The sequence below is a fragment of the Rhinolophus sinicus genome, chromosome 16, assembly GCF_057876585.1.
Source record: "Rhinolophus sinicus isolate RSI-liver-muscle chromosome 16, RSI-T2T, whole genome shotgun sequence".
Taxonomy (NCBI): domain Eukaryota; kingdom Metazoa; phylum Chordata; class Mammalia; order Chiroptera; family Rhinolophidae; genus Rhinolophus; species Rhinolophus sinicus.
The window spans coordinates 123,683,456-123,710,619 of record NC_142516.1 but is presented as its reverse complement, the minus strand read 5'-3'; the positions used below and the strand labels follow the sequence as shown (position 1 = coordinate 123,710,619).

The following is a 27,164-nucleotide window of genomic DNA, read 5'->3' as shown; positions in this document are numbered from 1 at the left end:
CATGGGGAAGCTGAAGATGAATAAGACATCAACTGTTTCCGAGGAGAAGAAATGACATTGACCACAAATAATTTCAAAATAGCATGCTATGTTCCATGACAGAAGCACGTACATAGTGGTAATGGGAGCACAGAGGAGGAAAACATAGCCTGGTTTCCTAACTCTTCTTACTTACTGATCTCATCTAAATTTCCAGTCTATCTCTATGATAATGTCAGGGACATATAATCATTCCTAGCATGGATATCAACATCTGATTTATGAGTCATAAAAAATGACTGACTATAAAGGCACAAAGCTTTTCTATATCTAAATACAGAAAAGAAAGAGGGAGCAATAAAGGGAAAATAACATTTATTGAGTACCTCTGACGTTTCACAAACTCTACTAGCACTGTACATCGACCCGTGCATATGGATAGACCAATATAGGTGTTATATCTCCTCTTTAGAGATTAGTAAACTGAAGACCAGAGAGATGAGACTTGAGAAAGATCAGATAGTAAATGGCAGATCCAGGGTTCACACCCAGAGTTATCTTCATCCGAAGCTCACTAAGCCTCCCAACGAATTTGATTGGTCATAAATTAATGACAGTAATGACAATGACCCATTAGTATTATCTAGGCTCAATTGATACTATGCTCTGGGCCAAAGTTTCTTAATTTTAGGCAGGTAAAATCACCAACTGGACCCAGGATATAGAGGAAGCCTGAGTCTCAGATGGGTTTTGGGTGATTGAAAGGCAATGCGCCAAGAGAAACAAGGCCTAGTCAACACATGCTTTATAATAATGGGGCACCGAGATCTGATCTCCAGTGTTCCCAAATGACCCCTTTTCTCCTCTGCAATACTCCCTTTCCAGGACAATGCTTCTAGTTCTTTGTAGCTCATCTCAGCAGGTACTGGAAAAAACTACTCATTCTAAAATAGGTTCCATTGGTAGAATGATATACAGACCTGACCTATCTAAGAGGTTTTCATGTTTTTGTTTTGTTCTGTTTTTTTTAAAGAAAATATACCAACATAAATGTGACTTTTGATGGCAGGCTATTGGAGAAGGGGAGCATAGCTAAATGTTATTGAGTAACGAGGGCTATTATTGATTTTACCATAGTCCAACGTAGGGCTGGCAAATTTGCCCCTCATTTCTGAAAATTCATTAAATCTAATTTTTGTTGTGAGGATTTTTCAATTTCTTACAGATAAATCTCAGCCACATCTCATGGGGATGGTATAAAACCATTCTACTACATAGCCTATTTTAATTTATTCTCATTTCCTTTGCTTGCTTTCTGTTTATTGGCCATTAGAAATGTTCCACCAGGAAAAAAAAAAGTGCTTTTTAGAATCCACTGTTTATAGAATAATTCTTCAAGTTGTATTTCCACAAATTTCAAATAATGCAAGTCTTTTCAAACTGTGAAAGGTGAGGGCAGTATGTGACAATTAGTGTTGTCTCAGCGTGGCAGATGGGGAAAGTAGGAATATGAGAAGTCCATTGGTTTTTTTTCAAGATCCCACTGGGAATTACAAGACAAATGAGAATAGTGACATAATGCTTTGACAGCTTCTCACTTCTTCTTCTTCTTTTTTTTTTTTTTTGATAAAAAGCTAGCTTCAGCCATTGGTGGGTTGCACTCTGACCTGGGAAAGCTTTGCAAACTCTTCCAGATCCCTGGAGAGCAGAGATTCTCATTGTATACTAAGCTAGAGATTCTGACTCAAATACGTCCCTAATGTTTTCCATCTAAGAAAAACATTTGGCAATGTATTATAGATTTTATCTAGTTTTAGCTCACTGACAAATTTTGTCTTCTTACTGCAAACAAAAATTTTCACTTAGTTTCTAGGTCCCATTTGCTTTGACCTAATGTTAGGGATACATTATTTTCTGTGTAGCATAAATCCACTTGGACTTAGGGACACTTTCATTTGCTGATGCAACTCATTTAAGTTTTCTTTGGAGCAATTAGAACATTTAGGACTACCTAAAGTGCTGGTAGTTTCTTTGAAAATAATGTGAAAAATGATGGGAAATGGAAAATTTATTAAGTCAATGTCAGACTTGGATCTGGGTCTTTGGCACAGTGAGGAAATTATTGAAACTTATTTGGCTAACCTCTGAGAGATCCAGCTTCTGCAACAGGACATCAGGCTTCGTCAATAATAGTGCCTACCCTGGCATAGTAAGTCTGCCTAAAGTGTGGCAAGTCCACAAAAATAGAATTCTCCATTATGTACATATCCAAAACTCTAGGACAAGGAGAATTCGTAGTCTGGAGCCTCTGTAACTCAGAGGAATGTGAGATTTCTGTTTACTAAAATTAATAACACATATCCTGTAGGTTATAAACTGTTGATGAGTGTTTTCCTTTTGGAATGTTTATTTAATATGATCATTTTAGCACGTTTACTCTGGTACAAGTGGCAATTTTATTTCTTAATCTGCTTCTACATTGGAACTCGAAGGATTACCATGAATTTGGTTGAGAAGCTCCTTTGTGATAAACTCTGGTAAATGTTCTCAACCAAAGGGCTTAGGTCAAGGTTGTTTATACTATCTGTTAGATATCTATTGATGCCTGATAGATCAATAGACCACAATAATTATTTTCTTGAAATCTCTGATCTCTGACCTGGGGGCAGAAAAAATTCCCTTTAGAAGACAGGAAAAAACAACTTAGAATCTATGTATATAGTTCTTCAAATATTTATATTTTTGTCTAATGTACAAAGCCCCCAAGTACAATAATCTATGGGTATGTTATTAATAAATAAATGTATATATTGGGGTTCTATGCCCAGGAAGTTTTACTGACAGGAGTTAGTGATCAAAGAAGTTCAGAGACTCTCTAAAACTACTGATATGTACCAACATCACACTGCCTTTTAGAGTAAAATCAACATGGAGGAATAATGTTGAATAAACGCATTACAAGTAAAGTTGTAATAAAGTAAGAAGTAAATATTAGGAGAGAGAACTTCCTTTTCTTCCTAACACAATGATACCTTATTTCCTTTTTGACTGCTGAATCTCATTGCTATCTATGCTTTTGGAAACAAAGTTCTCCACCTGGGCTGAGAAAAGTCACTTTTGAGAAAGGAAATGGCTATAGACTGAATGTGTCCCCTCCCAAGTTCATATGTTGAACGCTAACCCCCAATGTGACGGTATTAGGAGGTGGGGCTTTTGGCAGGTGGTTAGGTCATGAGGGTGGAACTCTTTTGAATGGAATTAATATAAAAGAGGCCTTGGAAAACTCCCTTGCCCTTTCTGCCAGGTGAGGGCACAAGAAGAAGATGGCCATCTATGCGCCAGGAAGCAGGACTTCACCAGACACTGAATCTGCTGCCAGTGCCTTGATGTTAGATTTCCCAGTATCCATAATGTGAGAAATATGCATATATTTCTGTTGTTTATAAGTCATGAAGTCTATGGCATTCTGTTACAGCAGCTCGAACAGAGACTTGATTTCAAACCTGCCTCTTGATTACATTGTGATCTTGAGACAGCATTTTCACAATTGCTAAAGAGGGGCTGACTAGATTACTGATTCTGTTCCAGAATGGTAGATGGGTGTCAGAATTACCAGAGTGGGGCCTCACCTCTCTTCTTGGAGAGGAACCAAAAGGGTAAACAACTCTACTGGGTAGATGGTTTCATTCTGCTTCTAAAAAATACCTCAACAGAATCTTAACTATTAGTAAATATGATAGACCATTTTATGCTTTCCTCAAGCTATTTTCAAATTGCTTTGAACATTTTTTTATTTTTAGAATTGTTCATTTGTTTGTTTTGGTTTACTCCTCTCTCAATTATTTCTTTTCCATTTTCTGTTGTTGACTCTAGTTTTCTATACTGGAATTTTTGGCAGAGAGACAGGAAATAAAAGATACTAGGAGAATGGAAAGAGGAAATAGTGATGCCTCCAGAAATATTTTTCTATGTAATGGATTCAGGTTTTCTTTTGTCATGATTTTAGAGGGTTAAAATATTTTAAATTTCTATTTAAAAAATCAACAAGGATACCTCACCAATAAAAATGATAAAAATAATTACATTTAAGTTTATATTGACTTAAAAAAGAATAGAATCTCTAATGGTAAAATAAATTTTAGATATACTCATAGTTAAAACTTTAGGTGGAAATAATTTTCTTTCTCTTATTCTTCATTTCCTTTTATTCTTTCAGTCTTCCCTTCATCCTTTTATTCTCCTATCATTTATTCTGTACAGTGTAAAATTCCAGTATATTATTAATTAAAGGAATCCACCATTACAACATGGAATTACAGTAATGTAATTTCTCTGCTCAGATTTAGAGTATATTATGACTATTTGGATTGCTTGAAAATTGTGTTTATTTCAATCCATACTAGCTATTTTATAGACCTTTATATTGAGATTAGGACCCCCAAAAATCAACCTTTTGCTAATTCTGAATTATAAGACTTCCTTCTGAGAAACAAACAAAAAATTCAAATATTTGATTTTACCTTTATGTAAATTCACTGCCACAATCTCCATAAAGAATGCCAGATGTGATTATCCTGTAGTTTATAACAATTATTAATAACATAAAATAATATGCTACGGTAACAATAAAATCAAAAGCAATTTTGGAAAGTGGCGGAATTGTATACCGAAGCACATATACATGGAGATGATTTAAAAGTCAGACCAAACAGGAACACAACTATTTTCTATGTTAATATAAACTATTGACTATACCCTTTCAACCGTATTATTAATAAACGTCATCTATTGTGACAAGACCCAAAAGATTATGAGTATCAACAGGCTTGAATGTTTTTGTAAAAAGCTATTTTACAGATTGACTTAGATTTTGTCCTTAAAGGTATCCTGCTGACACACACACACACACACACACACACACACACACACACACAACTAGATTGAAGGACAACGACTTGGAGCTGATGGGCCCTAGAGAAACACACTGTCCCCTAATATTCCCCAATAAAATTTATAAAAAAATAAAGTGAGCTTAAGAAGGTCACATATTTCAAGGTCAATATACAAAAATCAATTGTATTTCTGTATACTGCAACGAACAATTAATAATTAAAATAAGAAAGTACCATTTGCAACATGATCAGAAAATATGAAGTACTTAGAGATAGACTTAACAATATGTGTATAAAACTTATACAATGAATGCAATAAAACATTGCCAAGGGAAATTAAAAACCTAAATAAGTAGAGAGATATACCCTGCTTATGGAGCTGAAGACTTAATATTGTCAGAATGTCAGTTCTTTCCATACTAATCTATAGATTCAACACAAAACCAATTGAACGACTAGCAGAATGTTTTGAAAACTGATAAGTTGATTTTAAAATTTATATGAAACACAAAGAACCTAAAGTTACCAAGAATATTTTGAAAAGAAAAAAAAAAGGCAATGTTAGAGGATTTGCACTACCTGATTTTAAGACTTAACTATAAATATACAGTAACCAATACAGGGTGATACTGATTTAAGGATAGACATATAGACAAATGGAACACAATACAAGTTCCAGAAATAGGTCCACACTACCTACTCAGTTGATTTTTGATAAAAATTCCAATGTAAGTCAATGGGTAGGATGATCTTTTTCAATCAATGATGCTGGATAATCATATGAAAAAATATTATCCTCAACCCTTACCTTACACCTACACCTTACACATACATTAACGACACAATTGAAAAAAAACACAATGGATTTTATGAATAAACATTTTACAAAATATATGGAAGTGATAAAATTGGGAAACAGGCTCAGTGTTCAAATTTTGATATTACTGAATATTCTCTGACCAAAGCAAATCATCAGAACTCTTAATCTCTGAAAATCAGATGTACATCTCTACAAAGAGGTGGGGAGGAAATTGCTGCTTAGAGAATGCTCCTTGGTTTAGAATACGTACATAGTGTAATAACGTACCCAGTGCTGTTTTATTGGATCAAATTATATGAGGTAATTTCATAAGAAGACACTTCAGATATTATCAATAATAACATTTATTTGAATGGTATCATGAAAGACTAATTTATATAGAATAATTATTAGTATCATTTCATATAATGTTATTAGTATTGACATGTTATTAATCAAAACAATAAAAATATTTAACTCAATAATGATAGTTATTATTGGATTGTTTTATAATATTGGGTTATTTGTGAGGATATATATTCATTTTCAGGGAACCTAGTGGAACCTTAAAAAATGCTTATTTTTGTGAACAGGCATTTTGCTAACATTAGTAGTAAAAGAACATATAATTCCGTGTTTCCCCGAAAATAAGACCTAGCTGGACAATCAGCTCTAATGTGTCTTTTGGAGCAAAAATTAATATAAGACCCGGTCTTATTTTACTATAATATAAGACGGGTCTTATCTAACATAATATGATATAAAACCGGGTCTTATATTAATTTTTGCTCCAAAAGATGCATTAGAGCTGATTGTCCAGCTAGGTCTTATTTTCGGGGAAACACGGTTTTCATAGTCTCTTTCTGATAAAACATAAGCCAAAAATCTCTTTGCAAATGTTTCAAACAAGAAAAACAATAGGAAAAAGTGAAACACTTACTTTTCTGACTGAAACATAAAAAGCTAAAGAAAGACAAGTCAGAAGAAGAAAGTAAAAAATACAGGCCTTGAGAAAAGGAAAACTAAATTGTAGGAGATGGAACATCACAATTTGTTTGCATACATTAAGCTATACAGGAAGTGACCGTCTGCAAACTTCACCTGAAAGTGAAGGTCGAACATACTGTTGGCGGAGGAAACAAAGCAGATGGTGAAGGGCAGTGGAGATTTGTAGCAAGAGCTTCATTTGGATGAATTCCATTTTTTTTTGTGGGACCCCCCCCATTACTAAAAGAAACTTGGTGGTGATTAAAGAAAGCTGGTGCCTGCACTGCTTCCCTAATCTTGAATTGGAGACTTGTGGGGTTCTACCCTAGTTTCCCCCTCACGTTCATTATTGGCTTGGGCTTCTTGGACACTATTAAACACCTGGCCAATGGCTGGCCAGGGTCTGGACAGATGGTCAGAGATGAGTATAGAAACAAAGAGGAAGCATTTAGAAAATTCTTACAGTACATAGTTTGATGGGGTAATTTTATGTCTGTTGAATCTAACGATAAAACACTTTGGTTTCTATTCTTTATGTCTTGTGGGTTTTTTTTTTTTCCAATTTCATTTTTCTACTAACCTGTTTTCATTCTATTTTAAAAAGTTATCTGTCCAGATGAGATTGAAAATAAGCTGGTCAACATAAATAGTTTAGGAAACTCTACGCTAAACAGATGTATAAAATATCTAGAGACAATGATTTCTTCAGTATTTCAACAAGTGATACGTTAGTTCCCCTGTGTTTAATTGGAGAGAAAGGTAAAACACTTGTGAAGTTTTTAATCAGCCTCTGAATTAAATGACTGTTGATATTTGCACATTTCTTGATATTTATTATTGATATGGGTGATCAACATAGAAAGTATTATTACTGTCTCAAGTTGGAAACTGGAAAAAAACAACCTTTAAACAAAATGGGAGTATTTTTGCTTCTGGAATTTCATGCAAAATGAGTGGTTGACATCTGGCCCCAAGACTGTAGACCATCAATGATGCAAGAACATTGAAAACTGAAATATTGAAAAAAACCCAAAAGAACAAAAAACACAAAGGATAGACGGTGGCAGGAAATAGAACAGTCAGTTTTGTTATTTAAGTGTAAAATATGATTTTTATAAAGTAAATCTTTTTATCTAGCGAGCTTTTGGAAAATGGTTAGCATTTCTTAGGAGGATGATATGCTCTAAAATCTGAAAATTGGAGATCTTTAGAAGCATCTATTTTCTTTAGTTCTCTAAATTCATGTTATCTCTTCTCTATCTTAATGGTGTCACTTGTTATTTATTATCACGACCAATGGTCGAATTATAATAAAGCAGACCTCAGTTTTTAAAAGTGTCTCACCAAATGCAAAAACATAACTCAAAATCTTTTGATTTTTTTTTCTAATCTTGTCACTAAATCCCCTATCATATATACATATTAAAAGTCCTTTATCAATAGTGATTATAATTATCTAACAGGTTTCTGGTATTGTAGTGTATATTTCAATTAAAAAACCACACCTGTTTCTGCCTCTTTTTCCCTTAGTACTCTACTGAATAAAATGTTAAAAATAAGATGTCTAGATCTTTGCAGCTGGGATAATATCACTGACTAATTTAATAAGATTTACTCTTCTTAGTAAAAATTATAATCCCTCTTCAAGGCCTGTTGGAGTCTGGACTCATCCCACTTTTCCTGTCTCCTCTCCTTCCAAACACAAACTCCATACTCCAGCTGGCTGGGCTGGCCACACAATTGCATCACTGGGCCTTGTGCATCCCCACTGTCCTAACTTTGCCAACATAATTTTTCTTGCCTAAAAATGTCTCAGATCTTCCTTCCCAGTTTTTCAAGGCTTTCTTTTCCCCCGGATCCTCTCTGGACCACTCAGCTCAGGTGACCTCTCTCAGCTAAATGTCTCGCGTCTCCTGTATCTTATCACTTAGCTATTATACTTATCTTGCTCAGCAGGCTGGAAGCATTCTTAGGAGATGTGTTCTCAAGGTCTAGAACAAGAAAATCCTGAGACAACTAAATAAGAGAGGCAGAAAAAGTAGCACATATCAACATCACTTGTTCCCAGGCCTTTTCCCCTTTATCTTTGGCCCTCAACTTTAGCCTTCCCTTTAGTGGAGGGAAGAGGAAGTGGGAGAGAGAGAGGGTAAAGGAGGAATTGGATGGGCTGGCATTTGGCAAGACTTGGATTAACCTGGAGGAGGGATGATACATTCCACTGAGGGAGAGCTAAAGATTGTATCCTTACTAAACATTTATGTCTATCTTCAGCAATATATGATAGTGATTTTTCACTGTCCCTTGGGCTGTTTCTAGGATGACAAAATCGCAAATTAGGTAATGTTTGTTCGTGTCATTCTCCCATGTCCCTCTCTGAATATCACACCTGAGATCTTTTCCGTTTCTCTAAGGCATTCCATCCTCTGTCACCTGACTGTCTAGAGTCACTACTAGAAGGTGGTTTACCCATGTACCACCAAATATCCCCCATGTCACAGAGATTAGGATTCCTGTTACAAGGGTGCTTGAAAATACTTGGTGGACTGTTCCAAGATTAAGTTTAGCCTTGGGAGATGAAGAGAGAGATGTAGAGCTATAGAGAAATTTATATATAAAACAAGAACCTCATCCAAATAAATATCTACTCATTGAATATAAGTTGTAGAACATTCATCTTCTCCTTGCCTAGTCTCTATCTCTTTTTCTCTTTCTATTCTTTATGCATATGTAATTATTTTCACTTCTTTAAAATGTTCTTGTCTATAGTTGATTAGATAATGAGTGGGTTGATTAATGGCAACATATCAAACTATATGATACAACAGGGCATCTTTGAATGCTTGCTCAATAAACTTTTCATATGCATATCATTTCTCTCTTGACTATAAGCTCTCTGAGCGTAGTGTCTTGAACAGTGTTATAAGCCTAGCATACTATTTGATAAAAATAGATATTCAGAAATACTTCTCGTTACATTTAAAATAAAATATGACCTTTTGCTAGCCATTTGATGTCATGATAATTTTTCTGAAGCCTTAGGAATTTGTTATGCAGTACAAACTTGGTAGTACATATTGAAATTATATGCATGCGGAGGAAGAATAAATGGGAAACTTTGTGACATTAACCAGCCATCCTCAAACTTTAGTGTGGACAAGTACTCCCTGAAGAATATATTATATTTAAGATTCTTGGGCCTAAAGATTCCAATTGAGGAGGACTGGCGGCATCCAGGAATCTGATGTTTTAAACAAATATTCTAGAAAATTATGAGGCATATTTTTAAACATTGCATTAAAAGGGTGTGACTTTATTTTCAATTAAAAAGGCCATTTTTCTTTCAATCAAACAATTATTGGGTGTCCTTTATGTGCAAGACATTCAAAGGTAAACCAGATATGGATTTTATTATATAATAGGGGACATAAGCCTCAATGATGATAATCAATGACAGGCAGGGATAAAACCTCATGAAAACTTCAAATACAGTATTGAGAGTTCCAGGAAAAAGGGCTGATTTCAGAGTAGTGGAGATCATGGAAGGCTTCAAAGAAGAGGTAAATGTGGAAATTTGAAGACAGTATGAAAGGAAATTTTAGAAAAGGTAACAGTACTAGCAAAGCCACTAAGGTAGAAAGTTCGGGATGTGGAGAGTGTGCATTCTCGTGAGGAGTCTCAGGGCAGCTGGAAATGAGGTGAGTAGCTTGGCTGACTGGGTGAGGCTGGAGATTGTATAGACATATCTTTAGTTAGGTGAGATTCCCAAGATAAAATTTAAGGACAGACAAAAAAAGAAAAATCCAAACATCAATGCCATGTAACTTATTTAAATCTTGGGAGGGTATTCAGTGAGATTAAGATTAAATAGTAAATATTATTTCTTAATTATATTAAAAAGGATATCAGTGAGTACTTTGATACAAACATGTAACTATGTGCTCTATTTCTATGTGGTCTATGACACTAACTTTTATTATTTGAGAAAACAAAATAAACTGTCAAATTGGAAGATTAAGGCCAAAGTTAAATCCACTAAAATAAAAATCACAGCACTGTGTCTACCTAAGCTATTTCTAAAATATAAATCCATAGACTTGATCAGATATTTATATTTTTGCTATCTATATCACTTATGTAGACACTTAAAGAAATACAAATAAAGCTGAATTCTAGAGAATCTCAAAAACATTGTGAGATATTCCTCTGCTTTCCTTCCTGTTAAACACAAAACAAAACAAAACAAAACCCCAAAATCCCTAAGGGTTACATGATTTCACTAAAGAAAACAAAAAGGAGGTAAACTGAAGTCATGGGAAATGGTAGGAAAAGAGCAAGAGGCTGGAAACCTACCACAGATGGAGCAAAGATCTTCCAGATGTGGAATTCTTTCTATGGATCAGTGCTGTTAGCTTGGCTCCCTTAGGTTCTACCAGGAAAAAATAAAATGCAACTATGGCTTCTTTCTATCTGTAATTTAACTACATCTACTTTCCTGAAATTTTACACTTTGTTTTCTTTAAGAAAATGTCCTGATATCTGTAATTTGCAGTTATTTTTAAAAGCTGGCTTACACTTTAGATGGGAGTGCTTTTGGAATGCCTGAAGATATTTGTATGTGTGCTGGAATATCTCCATTTGGAAAGACATTTCTCACATCTCTTTGTCACAGTCGTCTTGTCCGCATCACAGAAAGTCCAGGATGTTTCCTGCATGTGAGGATGAGGAGGTCCCTGCTCTGTTTATATTCTGCTGTCACGGACCATCTGGGAAATGGCTCCTGATTAGCTGCAGAATGATGAGTGCCATCTCAGAACCAGGGTCACAAGTTGGAGTTAGACCTAGATGACTTTTTTTTAAAGCCCCCCAAATTTGGTGCTCAGAAATATTACAAAACAATGAAAGTTTGTGTGATATAATAAATAAGCCAGCTTCTCACTATACTAGTCATAAAATAAGAAAAGCCTATGTTCTCTTTTGGTCACCTGACTGATCTTTGATTTGCATAGATGAAAACTACTGTTTTCATCATTGAAGATGGAATGCAGCCATTAGTGGTCTTAGGGAAAAAAAAAATCACGAAAATGTCCCCACACCCCTGACACGTGTGATTTTTTTTTATTTAAAAAAAATGCGAAATCATAGAATACAGGAGGTCTAGCGGAATTCTGATATTCTTTTCTCTTAAAGATAGTTTATGTTTAAAAAATGCATCTACTGTTTCAGCCCCTGCTTGTTTGTTTATATTCTCCCCCTTTTTGGTTTTATATCATTAGCAATTATTATTTAACATCTTACTAATGGTATTTAGTGGAATGAGGGAACGTGAATGTAGTCTAATGAAAATATCAGTGTTCAGGGCAGTAGCACTTTACTTATACAAATTACAGTGCAAATTGAAAATCGAATGGCATGTTCAGGAGGAAGTCAAGTGATTTTAGAAAGATAATTTATGTAGTCGAGGGAAAAAGAAAATCCATGAGTCTCATAATTACAAGAGATGATGGTATGGATGCGGACGAGTGCATCTGAAAGAGGTGGGACAGTGTACTCTGGGCTACAGGTAATTATGAAGTAGGCTAAAAAGGCTGTATAACTGTGAAAAAGTATAATTTTATTGAGCAGTCACTATATACTTAGTCCTTGCTAGGTCTTGGGGAGTAGAACAAACCAAATAGCAAACCAAAATTTGTCATGGTTCTTCATTGAGGCTGCTTATAACATATTTTGGGGGACAGGAGAGAAACAGAGAATGATGTAAAACATCACGTAAAATTCAGTCATAGACTATGTTTGACATTAATGGCATAGTCAATGGAAATTTGGAGAAGTATGTCTAATCATCTGAGTTCAAGGAATTCATTTATATTAGGTCCAATGAAAAGCCTGAGGTGTGACGATACAAAGGCATTTTGCTGATGTGAGAGCTGGAGCTGACACCTAGGGAGTCATCAGCTGACAGCTGGGACAGGAGCAGCTACTTCCTCCATCTTTCTCTAGTTTGCATTATCTCTGGCTCCTCTGTCTTGGCCCAACTGCTCTATTCTCCTGCTCCTCTTTGCAGAATGGCTCCTTCTGTTACTTTACCTCACAGTGTATGTGAACTTTTAGCTGATGCACCTGCTGCAGGTTTACTGAGTCTCTCTGGCTCATAATTTAAGTGAGAGAGTGAGAGAGAGAGGGAGAGATGGAGAGAGGGAAAGAGGGAAAGAGGGAGAGAGGGAGAGAGGAAGAGAAAGAGAGAGAGCACTGGTTAGCTAATGTATTCTCTAGCTTTCAGTCAATTCAGTCCAATTGGCTCTAGCCACAGGTTAGGATACGGCGTCACAGGGCACAGCGGCTGAAGATAAGATGAGCAATGAAAATGAAACCTGTCTGATTCAAAGGGGGAGTTCATCGCAGAGTATAGCAATTGGAGGAGGCTTTGTGCAAAAAAGTAGCACTCAGGCAAATCCTTAAAGAAAGTGTGACTTGGAGATAAAAGATAACAGAAGAGAATTTTGGGGAGAGTAAATTCCAGGAGCAAAGGCACAAGGACAGAAATACGTAGACACATAAATTATATGAATTATTACAGTTTTACTAATTTTGGTCATACTTTTATTAGAACACTTGAAAGTAGGAGAAATGGTAATGTTAGGCACGAAAAGGTAGAAGAAGCATCAGCTTTGGAGCAAGAGAGTCATTACAGAGTAGCTTAGTGAGTATTAAAGATAATGTAGAGGAAACATCTCGCTCTTTTCTTAGAGACTACATGGTAGGTACACAGTAAATAACAGCTATTGATAATATATTTAGTGGTGGTATTTTTTCTTTTGAAAACTTGAAGAAATTCCAAAGGAGAGAAATGAAGTATGGTATTTTTCTTTTGAAAACTTGAAGGAATTCCAAAGGAGAGAAATGAAGTAATCAAAACAATGGCTAAAGAAGAAAGGATAAAAGTTAACATAGTGCAGTATGTAATATATACTATGATCAATTTTTTTGAAGGTTTTACATTAAAAATGTATTAAATAAGTTTTTTTTTAACTGTGGTATTTCCATTCAATCTAATTATTATTCAATGCTGAAAAGAAATGAGCTATCTTTCAATGCTGAAAAGACATGGAGGAATTTAAAGGTATATTGTAAGAGAAAGAAACCAGTCTGAAAGCCTACGTGCCGACATGCATTAGAATATTGCACAGACTAGTTTCCCTGCCCTAAATATCCACTGTGCTTCCTTTGATTCCTGAGTCCTTTTCCCCCAATCCCTGGCAACCGCTGATCTTTTTACTTTCTCCATAGTTTTGCCTTTAAACAAATGTCACATATTTTGAACTGTATTTTCCACTCAGTTTTTCTGTGAGTATAAAACTTCTCTAAAAATAGTCTATTGATTAAATAACCTCCTTTTATGTGCACAGTGCTGTGCTAAGTGACTTTAAAAAAAATGCTTGCAAGACTATTGGGAGGCAAGGCTGAGGCAAATAAAACACTCCATGGACGATGACAATCCATATATGATCAAGTATGAAAATGACCAGTACCGGCTATATCTGTTGTAGATGTATCACTTCAAACAGTATGAAATTAATATGAGCAGAAGTTGTCTTTGAAGAATTCACGGTGAAGGTGAGACCCAAATGAGACCTTGAGGGATAGGGGAGTTAATTTCTGGAAGGGAAGCTCGAGGATCAAAGGTCAAGTTATGCAGAAGCAAATTCAGGAGAAAAGTGAGGTTGCTACCATGGCAACAGCGGAAGGTACATGTTAGAGGAGGATGGGAGATAAGGTTGAAAAGGAAAGGTAAGGTCAGATTATGGAAATTTTTGTTTGTCAGCCTAAGGAATCTTGGCATTTAACCATTTAATATAGCATAGTTGGTTAAGAGCATTCATTCTAGCCTGAATTGCTTGCTTTGAATCCTGCCTTGGCCACACTCTGACTGGGTATTTTAGAAAACCTCTCTGAGTTTCTGGTTCTTCATCTCTATAATGTAGAAACAGTAACACCTACTTTGTAGGGTTTCTAGAGGATTAAATGAGTTCACATCTATAAAGTGCTTAGAAAAATGCAGGCACAGAGTAGATGCTTGCTATTATCCACTCAAACATTGATTTGACAAATATTAAATCAAAAACCTTCTAAGAGACTGGCATTACATGGGTGCCGGGAGAATGTCAGCCTTTCAGGAAATCATAGTACAGCAGGGAAAACATCTGGATAAATATATCCAAGAAGACCATAGACTGAAAAAGGTAGGTAAATTAAACAAGTGTTGAACTGTACAGTCGTCCTTCATTTATCTACTTTCTTAAATCCATAGGAAAGAATTGATTTAACATTTATATTAAGAAGACATTTATAATGTTAGCAGCTGGGAGTCCCTGGAGTGTTTTCTGGGAAATCTCAATGGTTAGAAAAATTTAAAAATAAACAAAACCTCATTTTGGTGGGCAAGTGAGGGTTTTTGGAGACCATTTTGCTTAAACATCACTTGTGCAATTCTATGCGATCTTTCCTACCTGATTCAGTACTCAGGACACAATAGCTTCTTAAATCCATGATCCAGTCTCTGCATTAGCCAGACTGGTTTCCGCATAGCCTGCACACAACAAGATGTGCACTGGCCTTTTCTTGGGCATCAGTTAATTTGTTATGGTTGCTAATAACTGTTTTGGATTTCCACTTAGCTAAAAACAATATCTCAAAATTATATCTTATTTCTGCAATGGACATGTTAATGGATTGATCTGGAAGAGATATTGATCTCAAACTCTTGCCTATAAAAAAACCAAATAAAAGTCCTTCAAATTAGTGCAGGCTCTGAGTAGGTCATCTCATCCTCAGAAAGGTCAAATCAGTACTTTGCTATATGTACCTTTCCAAAATAAATGTATCTCTTCAAAGAAATTAAAATCTATGTACAATTATCTTATTGGTACATGTATGTGTATATATTCACATTATTAATAAAAGTAACTGAACTGCAAACTGTACACTGGGAACTCTATAAAGGTAAATATTTGAAGGCATCTAGGAAATGATCAGATATGACTTTCAAACTAAATAAAAGTTCTTGTATTGCTTTGTAAATACAACTCATATAAGGGGCCTTTTCATAAGTTGTCTTTCTTCAGGGAAGATTGAAAATGAAGTTTGGGCTAGCCCAGGGGCTCAGGTGGTTGGAGCGCTGAGCTCCTAACGCTGAGGTCACAGGTTCTATTCCCACATGGGCCAGTGAGCTGTGCCCTCTACAGATAAGGTTGTGAACAACGGCTCTCCCTGGAGCTGGGCTGCTATAAGCAGTCGGAGGTTGGCGTGAGTTGGCGTGAGCTGCCGTGAGCTGCTGTGTGCTGCCCTGGGTGAACGCAAGGCTCATAATACTAGCATGGGCCAGGGAGCTGTGTCCTACACAACTAGACTGAGAAACAACGGCTTGAACTGGAGTGGGGGTGGGGGAGGCGGAAGAAGAAGAAAAGAAAATGAAAAATTTACCCAGGAGAAGGATTGCTGGGTCATATGGTAATTCTGTTCTTAATGTTTTGGGGAACCTCCACACTGCCTTCCATAGTGGCTGCACCAATCTGCATTCCCACCAACAGTGTATGAGGGTTCCTTTTTCTCCCCAGCCTCTCCAATTCTTGTTATTATTTGTCTTATTGATGATAGCCCATTTATTCGTAAAGATATATGTGCTCTGATGTTCATTGCAGCTTTATTTACGGTGGCCAAGACATGGAAACAACCAAAGTGTCCTTCGATAGATGACTGGATAAAGAAGATGTGGTATATATATGCAATGGAATACTATTCTGCCATAAGAAAAGATGAAATAGTGCCATTTGTAACAATATGGATGGATCTTGAGATTATTATGCTAAGTGAAATGAATAACACAGAAAAAGTGGAGAACCCTGTGATTTCACTGGTATGTGGGCTGTCAAACTGAAAATAACAAAGGAACAAGACAACCTAAAAAAACTCATAGACACAGATAATATCAGAGGGTTATCAGAGGGTAAGGGGGGTGGTGATAGAAGAGGGAAAGGAGGTCCAATACATAGTGATGGAAGGAGAACTGACTTTGGGTGGTAAACACACAATGTGATATATAGATGATATATTACAGAATTTTACACTTGAAACCTATGTAATTTTACTAACCATTGTCACCCCAATAAATTTTAATTAAAAAAAAAAAGAAACATTTATTTTTCTACTGATAAAAGGTCAATGTCAATTAAAATACTGAAATGCAAACTGCCACATTAGCCTGTACTGGTATTTCGTTGGCACCTCTCATACTGCTGGTAGTCAAAGGATAAGGGGGGAGGTGGATAAAATGTGCACAAGACTTTTTGGAGGAAGAAAATTCTAGTTTTGTCAAATATTGTGAAAAGTTATGGTCATTGTAAGACTGGAGATAAACGAAGTGCCTGCATAAGCTCTTTGGTATATCTAATAAATGGACTGGTTCAAAACTATCTCTCGAGCATTTTGAGGAAGACTGCAGTCACAGCTGCCCCAGAGCTCCATTCCGCCCACTGCTGCTTCTGTCTCACCGCGGTTCAACCTCACTAAGGAACAAGTCAGTCAGGAAACCGCGACGCAGCCATGGCTTTTAAAAATACCGGAAAGACACCCGTGGAACCAGAGGTGACCATTCACCGAGTTAGAATTACTCTAACCAGCTGCAATGTAAAATCCCTGGATAAGGTGCGTGCTGACTTGATCAGAGGCACAGAGGAAAAGAATCTCAAAGTGAAAGGACTAGTTCAGATGCCTACGGAGACTCTGGGAATCACCACAAGAAAAACTCCCTGTGGGGAAGGTTCCAATGCTTAGGATCGGTTTCAGACGAGGATCCACAAGCGACTCATTGATTTAGGAGTCCTTAGGAGACTGTTAAGCAGATTATTCTACCAGTATCGAGCCGGAAGTCGAGGTTGAAGTGACCATTGCAGATGCTTAAATCAACCTTTTAAATAAATTGACTGTCAGTTGCTAAAACTAAACAAAAACTACCTCTTGAGCATACGCTTTGTGCAAGATACTATACTGGGTATGGGTGACAAAGACGAAATGGGAGGTTTATACTTTTAAGGAACTCACAGCCTAATATGAAAGATAATTCATGAACAGAAATACTTTGATAAATCACTAAATGGCATAAAGATACAGCCATCATTGGCTATGGAGACCTGGGAAGATCACTCCAAGTGTAAGAGGTAAGATTTGAATTGGAACTTGTTAAAAGAGAAATTATCATATACCCCTGTTGCTTGAAATATAATTGAGAAGAAAAGGAAATGTGTTTCATTTATTCTGGTGATATATATATAATAGACTTGGTTTACGTACTTGGTAATAAATAAAATACCAATAGAACACTAAGAAACATATTTAGAAAATTATCTGTATTGAAAAATATACTATGAATTCAAGATCTTTGCCACTTAAGAATAGCTTACTTTTATTTTTCATGAATTCCTTGATACCTGAAAGCTAATATGTTTCCTCTCAACAGCCCAGTCAACCACAGCCAACTTTTCATGGATTAGTTTACATTAGGTTTCAGAAAAAATGAGAGGTTATGTGCGGGCATACCCTAAATTCCTTCCTCATAAAAAAAAGCAGGCGAGCAGAGACCATATACTAAGAAAAGTGAAGCAAGTGAGTATTCATAAGCCATTAGTATAAAAACAATGAAATTCATTTTCTGAGAGTGAAAGGGAATAAAGAATTTGGAATGCTGGCCAAAGCTCAGGCTGGCCAGATAAAGACAATTTTCAGATCCCGTGGAACCCTGTAAAACAGCTGGGGGTCTTTGCAGTTATTGCTTTACTTATTCCAAGTAAAGTGCTTTCTAAGCAAGTGCTTTACTTAGAATAAGATCCTAAGCAAGTGCTTTACTTAGAATAAAATTCTACATTTAGCTTTGGGAGTATTATGCATATAGAGTAAAGCATTTTCTGACTTTTAAGAGATCTTATTTATTCATTCATTTACCCAAACGCCAAGCACCTATATTAATTCCAGGCATTGGGAAGACAGAGTTAAATGAAACAACATTCTGTCTTTCCGGTGCTTACAGTCTAGTGGGTGAGATGGCACTAAAACCGACCTGATTTATACTAAAATGTAGACATAAAATAGGGCAGTCTTTCAATGGAGAACTCGGAAATAGGGCAGTCTTATTTTTGTTTTTTTCATCAAATCTCTTTGGATCTGTAGATATTGGAACATGGCTTAGAGTGAAATAGATTGCATGGGTAGTTCTCTGAATAGAAGTAATGATGACCAGACTGGTAAAAGGGGAATATCTTTGCATTGCAGTTCTCTCTTCTCTTCTCTTCTCTTCTCTTCTCTTCTCTTCTCTTCTCTTCTCTTCTCTTCTCTTCTCTTCTCTTCTCTTCTCTTCTCTTCTCTTTTCTCCTCTCCTCTCCTCTCCTCTCCTCTCCTCTCCTCTCCTCTCCTCTCTCTCTCTTTCTTTTTTTCTTTCTTTCTTTTTTTCATCTGTATTTCCCTTCTCAGTGATCAAAGGCAGCCAAGAAAATTAATACCAAAAGGCACCATGTCTGGGCTTTGTTATTTAGTATGTTTACAAGGCGCTTGGAATGAAATTATGAAAACGCTGGTTTTTCCCCCCTCACACATTTGTCACAAAGAAGTGTTTGATTTTTATGTTCTGCCTTACCAACTATAACACAAAGTTTGGAGAGACTACCAATCTGTTATATGCTTCTGAAAGCTATCTTTCACAAATGTTTCAGGCTATAATCATTCACTATCTGGATTTTTAACATTTCTGGCCAACCAAATAACCCCGAGGCAGGAGAGAAAACATTCTAAGAAAAATGACCAAGAAATGCAACCAAAGTTAGAATCCAAAGTCATCTTTCTCAATGGTGCCCTTTATACATGTGTATGGGATAGAACTCCGAAGAACACCATTAATTAATTACCTGGTTGAGTTATTTGGCAGCTATGGAAGTAATAGGAGTAATGGAGGGAGGTGGGGGGCAGTTAAAGTTTTAGAACCCTGTTAACTCTAAATCATTAAGATCAAGCCAAAGAATCTTTGCATTTAAAATTTATTCATTACCATGAATTTACAGAACACCCACTATGTGCTAATAGCTGTTCTAATTACAGGGCACACAAAGACAATATTATTGGCCTAGAAAAGCTCACTGCCCAGAGAAGGGGACACACAGTGAAGCAAAATAATAGGATTGAAATAGAAAACACAAAGTTTTCTAGGAGCACAGAATAATCAGTGATTAAATCTGCTTAGGAAATAATTCATTAAGGAGGCAGTATTGTTGGATCTAATAAAATAAGTAGAATTTTCAAACAGAGGGGGCAAAAAAATTTGTCACTTTTGGCTAATGATAATTGTCTATTTTCCATGTAGTCTCATGAAATTTGCGAGGTGTTCTGTGATTGAATTTTAGAAAGAGAGATTTCAGAGTACTCCATATTACTGCTTTTCAAATATGCTCAGTGCCCCATTTTAGTGGCTAAAATGCAGTGCTAATTTTCTTAAGTTTCATGCTTCCATGCAATAAAGAACACAGAGAACACATTCTAAAGCATAAAGGTAAATATTTTTCTCCCCCACCTGACTGGATGCAATGAAACTGAATTCATTTAGGATGAAGAGAAACATGGTCCGTTTCTCTCTCCCTATCTCCCTCCCTCTCCCTCTCCCTCTCCCTCTCCCTCTCCCTCTCCCTCTCCCTCTCCCTCTCCCTCTCCCTCTTCCCCTCTCCCTCTTCCCCTCTCCCTCTTCCCCTCTCCCTCTTCCCCTCTCCCTCTTCCCCTCTCCCTCTTCCCCTCTCCCTCTTCCCCTCTCCCTCTTCCCCTCTCCCTCTTCCCCTCTCCCTCTTCCCCTCTCCCTCTTCCCCTCTCCCTCTTCCCCTCTCCCTCTTCCCCTCTCCCTCTTCCCCTCTCCCTCTTCCCCTCTCCCTCTTCCCCTCTCCCTCTTCCCCTCTCCCTCTTCCCCTCTCCCTCTTCCCCTCTCCCTCTTCCCCTCTCCCTCTTCCCCTCTCCCTCTTCCCCTCTCCCTCATCCCCTCTCCCTCATCCCCTCTCCCTCTCCCTCTCCCTCTCCCTCTCCCTCTCCCTCTTCCCCTCTCCCTCTTCCCCTCTCCCTCTCCCTCTCCCTCTCCCTCTCCCTCTCCCCTCCCTCTCCCCCTCCCTCTCCCTCTCCCTCTCCCTCTTCCCCTCTCCCTCTTCCCCTCTCCTTCTCCCCCTCCCCCTCCCCTCCCCTCCCCCTCCCCCTCCCCCTCCCCTCCCTCTTCCCCTCCCCCTCCCCCTCCCTCTCCCTTTCCTTCTCCCTCTCCCTCTCCCTCTCTCCCTCTAGCTCTATATCTACCCATCATCTATAGTTTTTAAAAGGCAGTTGCATGATCTAGGCAGAGGTAGAAAAACATACAGTAGGAGGTGTTCTGTAGCTGAATGTAATGGCTGAAGTATAACAAAAAACTTACAAACATACACAAAAAGAAAGAAGAGAAAATATTGGTAGGTATATCAGTGAGTATTCTCGCAGAAAACAGATGCCACATTGGGTAAATGGAGGGAAATTTAGTCACAGAACTATTTATAAAAATGTAGGGAAACCATGAGTGCAAGATGAGAGAACAGTTGTCAGAATGGAAACTTGTGTGGAAAGGGTCATCTAAGAAAAGCTGGCAGAGACATCTAAGAAAAGCTGACAGGAGGACCCACTGGCCCCCTGCCCTCGGTCTCTTGCCAGAGCTCTTCTTTGGTGGAATGGGGAAGACATTTGAAAGTAGGGCAGCCTATTAATTTTTCCAACATCAATCAGCCTCCAGGGTACAGAGTCAGAGAGAAGTACGGTGGAGAGTGGACCTGAGGGGCAAAATAGACATATTCAGTACAATAACTGATACTGCATCCAGATTTCAAATGGCCAGGTATGTCAAGCAGAAAAGCTTGACCTCTTCTTGGGAGATAAGAAAATGCCGAAGCAGGAATTTATTTGATCAGGCCGTGCTTTTCAAAGATAACTCTGGGATAGTGTAGAGAGTGGACTGATGTAATGACAGGTCCAGGAAGGGAAACCAGTCTGGACACAGTTACGAAAGTCCAGTGGAAAATGGAGGGCTGCATTAAAGCAGTGGCAAGGAGAATGGACAAAGGATGATTAGAAGGCAGTGTTGACAGGATTGTGTGCAAGAAGTGAGGAAGTCGTATTACCTTGGGGACTTGGGCTACAAGGAATCATAGGAAGGTAGGACACAGGGTTTACATTTTTCAGGGACTAATCTTGGTGAAAATCAAAGATTATCTGTTCACAAGAGAGTATTTCCATCCAATAGAGATAAAAATTTCTAACAGAAGGTTAAATATGATCAACTCTGCCTATATTTTAATAACTTCCATCTGAATTAACTCACTCGGAAGCTTTTGGAGAAAGCGTTTTCTTCCACATGGACAGCTGCTTAGCTGTTAATTGGTGCCCTGAGGAAGTTTTTAAGAACTTTTGGAGCAGACATGGAAAGCGGTAACACAGCTAGCTTCTATTTGGCTTTTACCCATGGTTATAAGCATAACTCATTATCATAAAATACAGCTACCATTTTTTAGGACCCACTGTGGGCCAAGCGTTGTTGCCTTACCAAGGCAGCATGAGATAGAAATGAGAAAATGAGGAGGTTAAGTAACTTGCTCAAGTCCACACGGATAGGAAGCCAATGTGCTGGAGAATATACCAGTGACACGGGACTCACTTGTTAGGGACAAACAGACTCTGGTAGCATAATAAAAGTTAAATGAAAATATTACGTGTTGGATATATTGATATTTATGTGGCTAATCCTGATTTAAAAACAAACAAACAAACAAATAAATTGTTTTCTATTTCAGATCCTGAGAATGTACATACGGAGTTTCTTGAAAACAATTATTTTTTCATTTGATTATTTTCCTGGGAAGCTTTCTGAATAAGCTGGGTCAAGCTATTCTCATTGAGAAGAGGAGAAGGAGGATACTAACCTAGTGAATATTCTCAACTAGAGTTTGAAGTCCTGCAGGGCAAGGACCATGACTTATGCATATAATTGTTTCCTTGATAAAACCTAAGACTGCGATATTATATTATATATTATATTATACCCAGTCTTATAGTACAATAAGACCGGTTATTATATTATATTATATTATATTAATTATATTATATTATATTGTATCTCAGTCTTATAGTAAAATAAGACCAGGCATTATATTAATTTTTGTTCCGAAAGATGCATTAGAGCTGAGGGTCTGGCTAGATCTTACTTTCGGGGAAACACATATGATGCCTAGTACATGTTGCTGCTCAGTAAGTATTTGTGGGATGAATGAACCAATGGGAGGCTGTTTCAAAATTCTTTCCCCTTGGAGTTTTTTTGTCATCACAAGGTGGGAGAAAAGCAGCAGAACTGATTCCACTAGGCTGCAAATATATAGCAACATGGATCAGAACAGAAGAGGGCCACTTAAAGGACACATAGGGACAACCACACAACTGCAATTCAAGAATTATTAATGGAATGTACCCAAAATGATTTTGTTTAGAGCTTCACAAAGCCCGGTGGAGTTGGTTCCAGTTGGCTTGGATGAGAGGTCACACAGATTAAAAATAGGCTTTCTTAATAAGGAACAATAAGCTACATTCATTTAGCAAGACAGAAAAAAAAATGACAGGCCTTAGGGGCGGGTATGAAGCTTAATCCTATTTAAGAGCTCAATTAACCCCCAGAAGATTGAGTGGGTCCTCTGACTTCACTGCCAATCCTCTGTCTAGCAGAGCTTAAAAATAAAGATTCATAACGATAGGAATAAAGAGATATGCATTTGTATATAAAACACTCAAATATTTTAAATAGGGCATAATAAAGTTTAGAAATATAAGAATTAGATTGCTTAGACTGTTATGGTCCTTTCAACTTTTGGAATAAATCATATTCTCTTTTGAATTGTCAAATCTGATACCATTATTAATAAAATATTCAAACATAAGCCTTTGTCTTCACATATAAATTTGCTGATTAAAAAAATATATGTATCATTTCTTTATTGTATTTATATTATCAAACAAAATTGTATTTCCTCCTAAACAAATTAGCACATTCTCAAGAAATCGAAATCAAAATCCATTGTGGAGTAAATTCGAATTATTCTAATGTTTTAATATATAGAAGCCAGGTTCTGCTCAAATCAGTCCATCCTGGGTTAAGCACCTGAGATGGGGCAGCTGGGGGCCTGGGACCTGGGTAGGTCATATAGCGGGGGGTGCCAAAATTATGTATATAAGTGGACACTTTGATCAACGTTCCTCAAGCAGTAGTTCGCTGTAATCAGAAGTGTCTGGACACTGATGGTAACCACTTTGAGCACTTCTTGTAACTGCAGAAGTCAAATGTATTCATCTTTTGTTATCAGTATATATTGAGTATTACAATTTTAACACAGTTTTTTCCTTTCTTAAAATGCGCATACATTTTTTTGGGCACCCTCTGTATATCAATTAGTGGATTCTATGTTTCACAGACCATCTTGTGAAATCTCTTTGAATGAAATTTAGCAACACTTTGCATTTGTACACCAGAAGTATAGACATGACCCAAAGAATTCATTAAATAAAAATGACAATTCCATGTTTTTTTGTTTTTGTTTTTTGTTTTGTTCTTGAGGAGGAAAACTTCCAGAATAATTATAAAAAGTAGTGGTTACATTATATTTATCATATCTATTTAATTAGTTCTTTGTTGTAATAGAAATATCTTTAAAATATTTGCGCTTGATAAAATGACGTATCAAACTGCAGTCATTTAAGTGGCAGAGGGTGAAGATAACTCTTTGCTTCTCTATCCCCTCAAGCAATGGCTTTTCCATCCCTTTATCCCCTTTCCCACCAGCCAAGAATTCAAATGCTAATTTTCTCCATGGGGTATGAATTTGCTGAGATTCTAGAACTATATGACAATTTTGCTCTGTTACATACTTTGCTTAAATTACAGCTAATCTTGGGAATTATAGAGAATGTCACAACCCAAGATAAAGCATGACTTTGGTTAAATTCCTTTTCCTTTGTGATGCAAATACTCACTTAACCATTTATTCCTTATCCTAACTAGATAGCTAACACAATCTATTTAAGATATTAGAGACCAGGAATTATAATTTACATTTGTTTAATACTTGCGACTAATCCATGTAATACCACTGCGTTGTTAAATTGAACAGTTTTCCTCTTGAACTGACACATGATATCAGTTCAATATTTTCCTTGTATTCTGAAGGGTTATCTTTCAACATATTAGAGTGAAGACATCAAACACAGCCTAACGTGAGAGAAAAGTTTAGCCACGGAAGGATACAAAACCACAGAAACTTTTCCGTGAAAACTAGCGGCAAAAATAAGATCACTGAACTAGAAAGAGAACATTTCCTGTATAAAAATCATGTCAGACAAACTCTAATGCTTTAAAGTCACTTGAAGTCTTGACATCTTTTACATGACACTATACATATTTAATGTGGCACTTGAAATCACAAATGTCTAAAAATTAAGTGATGTGTTTCAAATTTGGTAGCATACCTTTAATCTGTTTTTTAGAAAACGATTGTTACTACACAGAAAATATGAGACAATATTGAGGAAGATCAACAGATTTTTTAAAAAGCAGATAATCCCATCAATTCAATTCTAATTTTTCATGTTTCCATGTTTCTCATCAGCCCTTATCCATTTTTCTCTAATACTGTTAGTTATAATAATAGCATAGAGCATAGAAAAATGTTATAATTTTTTCCAATACAATTATTCATATTGCTTTACAATTATACTTTTGATAGTATAGCATCAGCTTTAAATAAGTACAACTTTTTCTATGACTACTAAATAAGCCACTTAAAATTAAAATTAATCTTGATAATTATTAACAACCAATTGCCAAAGACCACTCTCCAGTACACAGAACAACGTCTAATTCTTTTCTTCAAAAAAAAAAGTGGTTGCAGTTGCAATTTGTAGTAAGGCTACAAGAAGCACACATCTTATCCTAACATGATCTAATGCTATATTAGAAAACCACATATTTTTCCTTACATTTTGAGCAACACAATTTATTTTTCAGTAATTCAACAATATTTGCCCAGAGATTAATGAGATTTATATGTTTTAGATATTTAATGAAATGTCTACATGAAGTTGAAATTTTATTCTAAAATAGATAGGATGGAAAACACAACCAAATGTCAACTTACCAGCCTTTTCCTTCTCTGAAATACCTGGAATAGCCTGAAAAGGAAAACAAAAGTCACAAAATTGTGGTATTATTAGAAAGAAACATCAAATAACATTATTAGGAGTAAAATGAAGTATCGTAAATGGAGCAAAATTAAATAGAACTTGGCCGTAGACATGTTAGAGGGCATAAGATCTGAACAGATATTTTCCCAAAGAAGACTTTTAAATGGGCAACAGGTACATGAAAAGATGCTCAGTATCACTAATCATGAGGGAAATGCAAATCAAAACCACAATGAAATATCACCTCACACCTGTTAAAAAGGCTATGATAAAAAAGACAAGAAATAGCCAGGGTTGGTGAGGATGTGGAGAAAAGGGACCCTTGTGCACTGTTGGTGGGAATGTAAATTGGTGCAGCTACTATAGAAAACAGTATGGAGGTTCCTCAAAATTAAAAAAAAAAATCTTAAAAAACAAATTTAATTCAAAAAAATTTTAAACAATTGAAAAATACAATCTACCATATGATCTAGCAATCCCACTTCTGGATATTTATGTGAAGGAAATGAAAAGAGGGTATCTAAGAGATGTCTGCATTCCCATAGTCACATGTTCAGTGCAGCATTATTTACAGTAGCCAAGATATGAATGTGAGATACACACACACACACACACACACACACACACACACACACATTGAGGGCATTATACTAAATTACTAAATGAAACAACAGCTAAGATGTGAATGTGATATATATTTATATATATACATATATACATACATACATACATACATATATATATCTATATCTATATCTATATATATCTATATCTTGAGGGCATTGTGCTAAGTGAAATAAGCCAGACAGAGAAGGACAAATACTGCATGCTATTTATATATGGAATCTAAAAAAAAAGGAAAGAAAATAAAGTGACTCTCACAGAATCAGAGAGTGCAAAAGTGAAAAGTGGTTACCAGGGGTTGGAGAAATAGGGAGAAGTTGGTAAAAGGGTACAAACTTTCAGCTATAAGATGAATAAGATCTGAGGATCTAATGTAAAACATGGTGACTATAGCTCGCAACATTGTCATATATAGTTGATATTTGCTAAGAGAGTAGAACTTAAATGTTCTCACCAAAAAAAGTAAATATGTGAGGTGACATATGTATTAATTAAATAGATATGAAGGATTATTTCACAATGTATACATATATTAAATTACCATAACGTACACTTTAAATATCTTACAATTTTAT

At 36.4% G+C, this 27,164-nt stretch overlaps 1 protein-coding gene and 1 pseudogene across 2 annotated transcripts in view; one reads left to right on the top strand and one right to left on the bottom strand.

Annotated features, from left to right (window-relative positions):
* DLC1 (DLC1 Rho GTPase activating protein) overlaps positions 1–27,164 on the bottom strand; it is a 378,978-nt gene that overhangs the window by 175,138 nt on the left and 176,676 nt on the right. For both annotated transcript variants that reach the window (XM_088793389.1, XM_074329716.2), the window contains exon 5: positions 25,920–25,953. In XM_088793389.1, coding sequence (XP_088649515.1) covers positions 25,920–25,953 — 34 coding nt within the window. The remainder of the gene's footprint in view (positions 1–25,919; positions 25,954–27,164) is intronic.
* On the top strand, positions 17,006–18,234 carry LOC148755103 (small ribosomal subunit protein uS10 pseudogene; annotated as a pseudogene).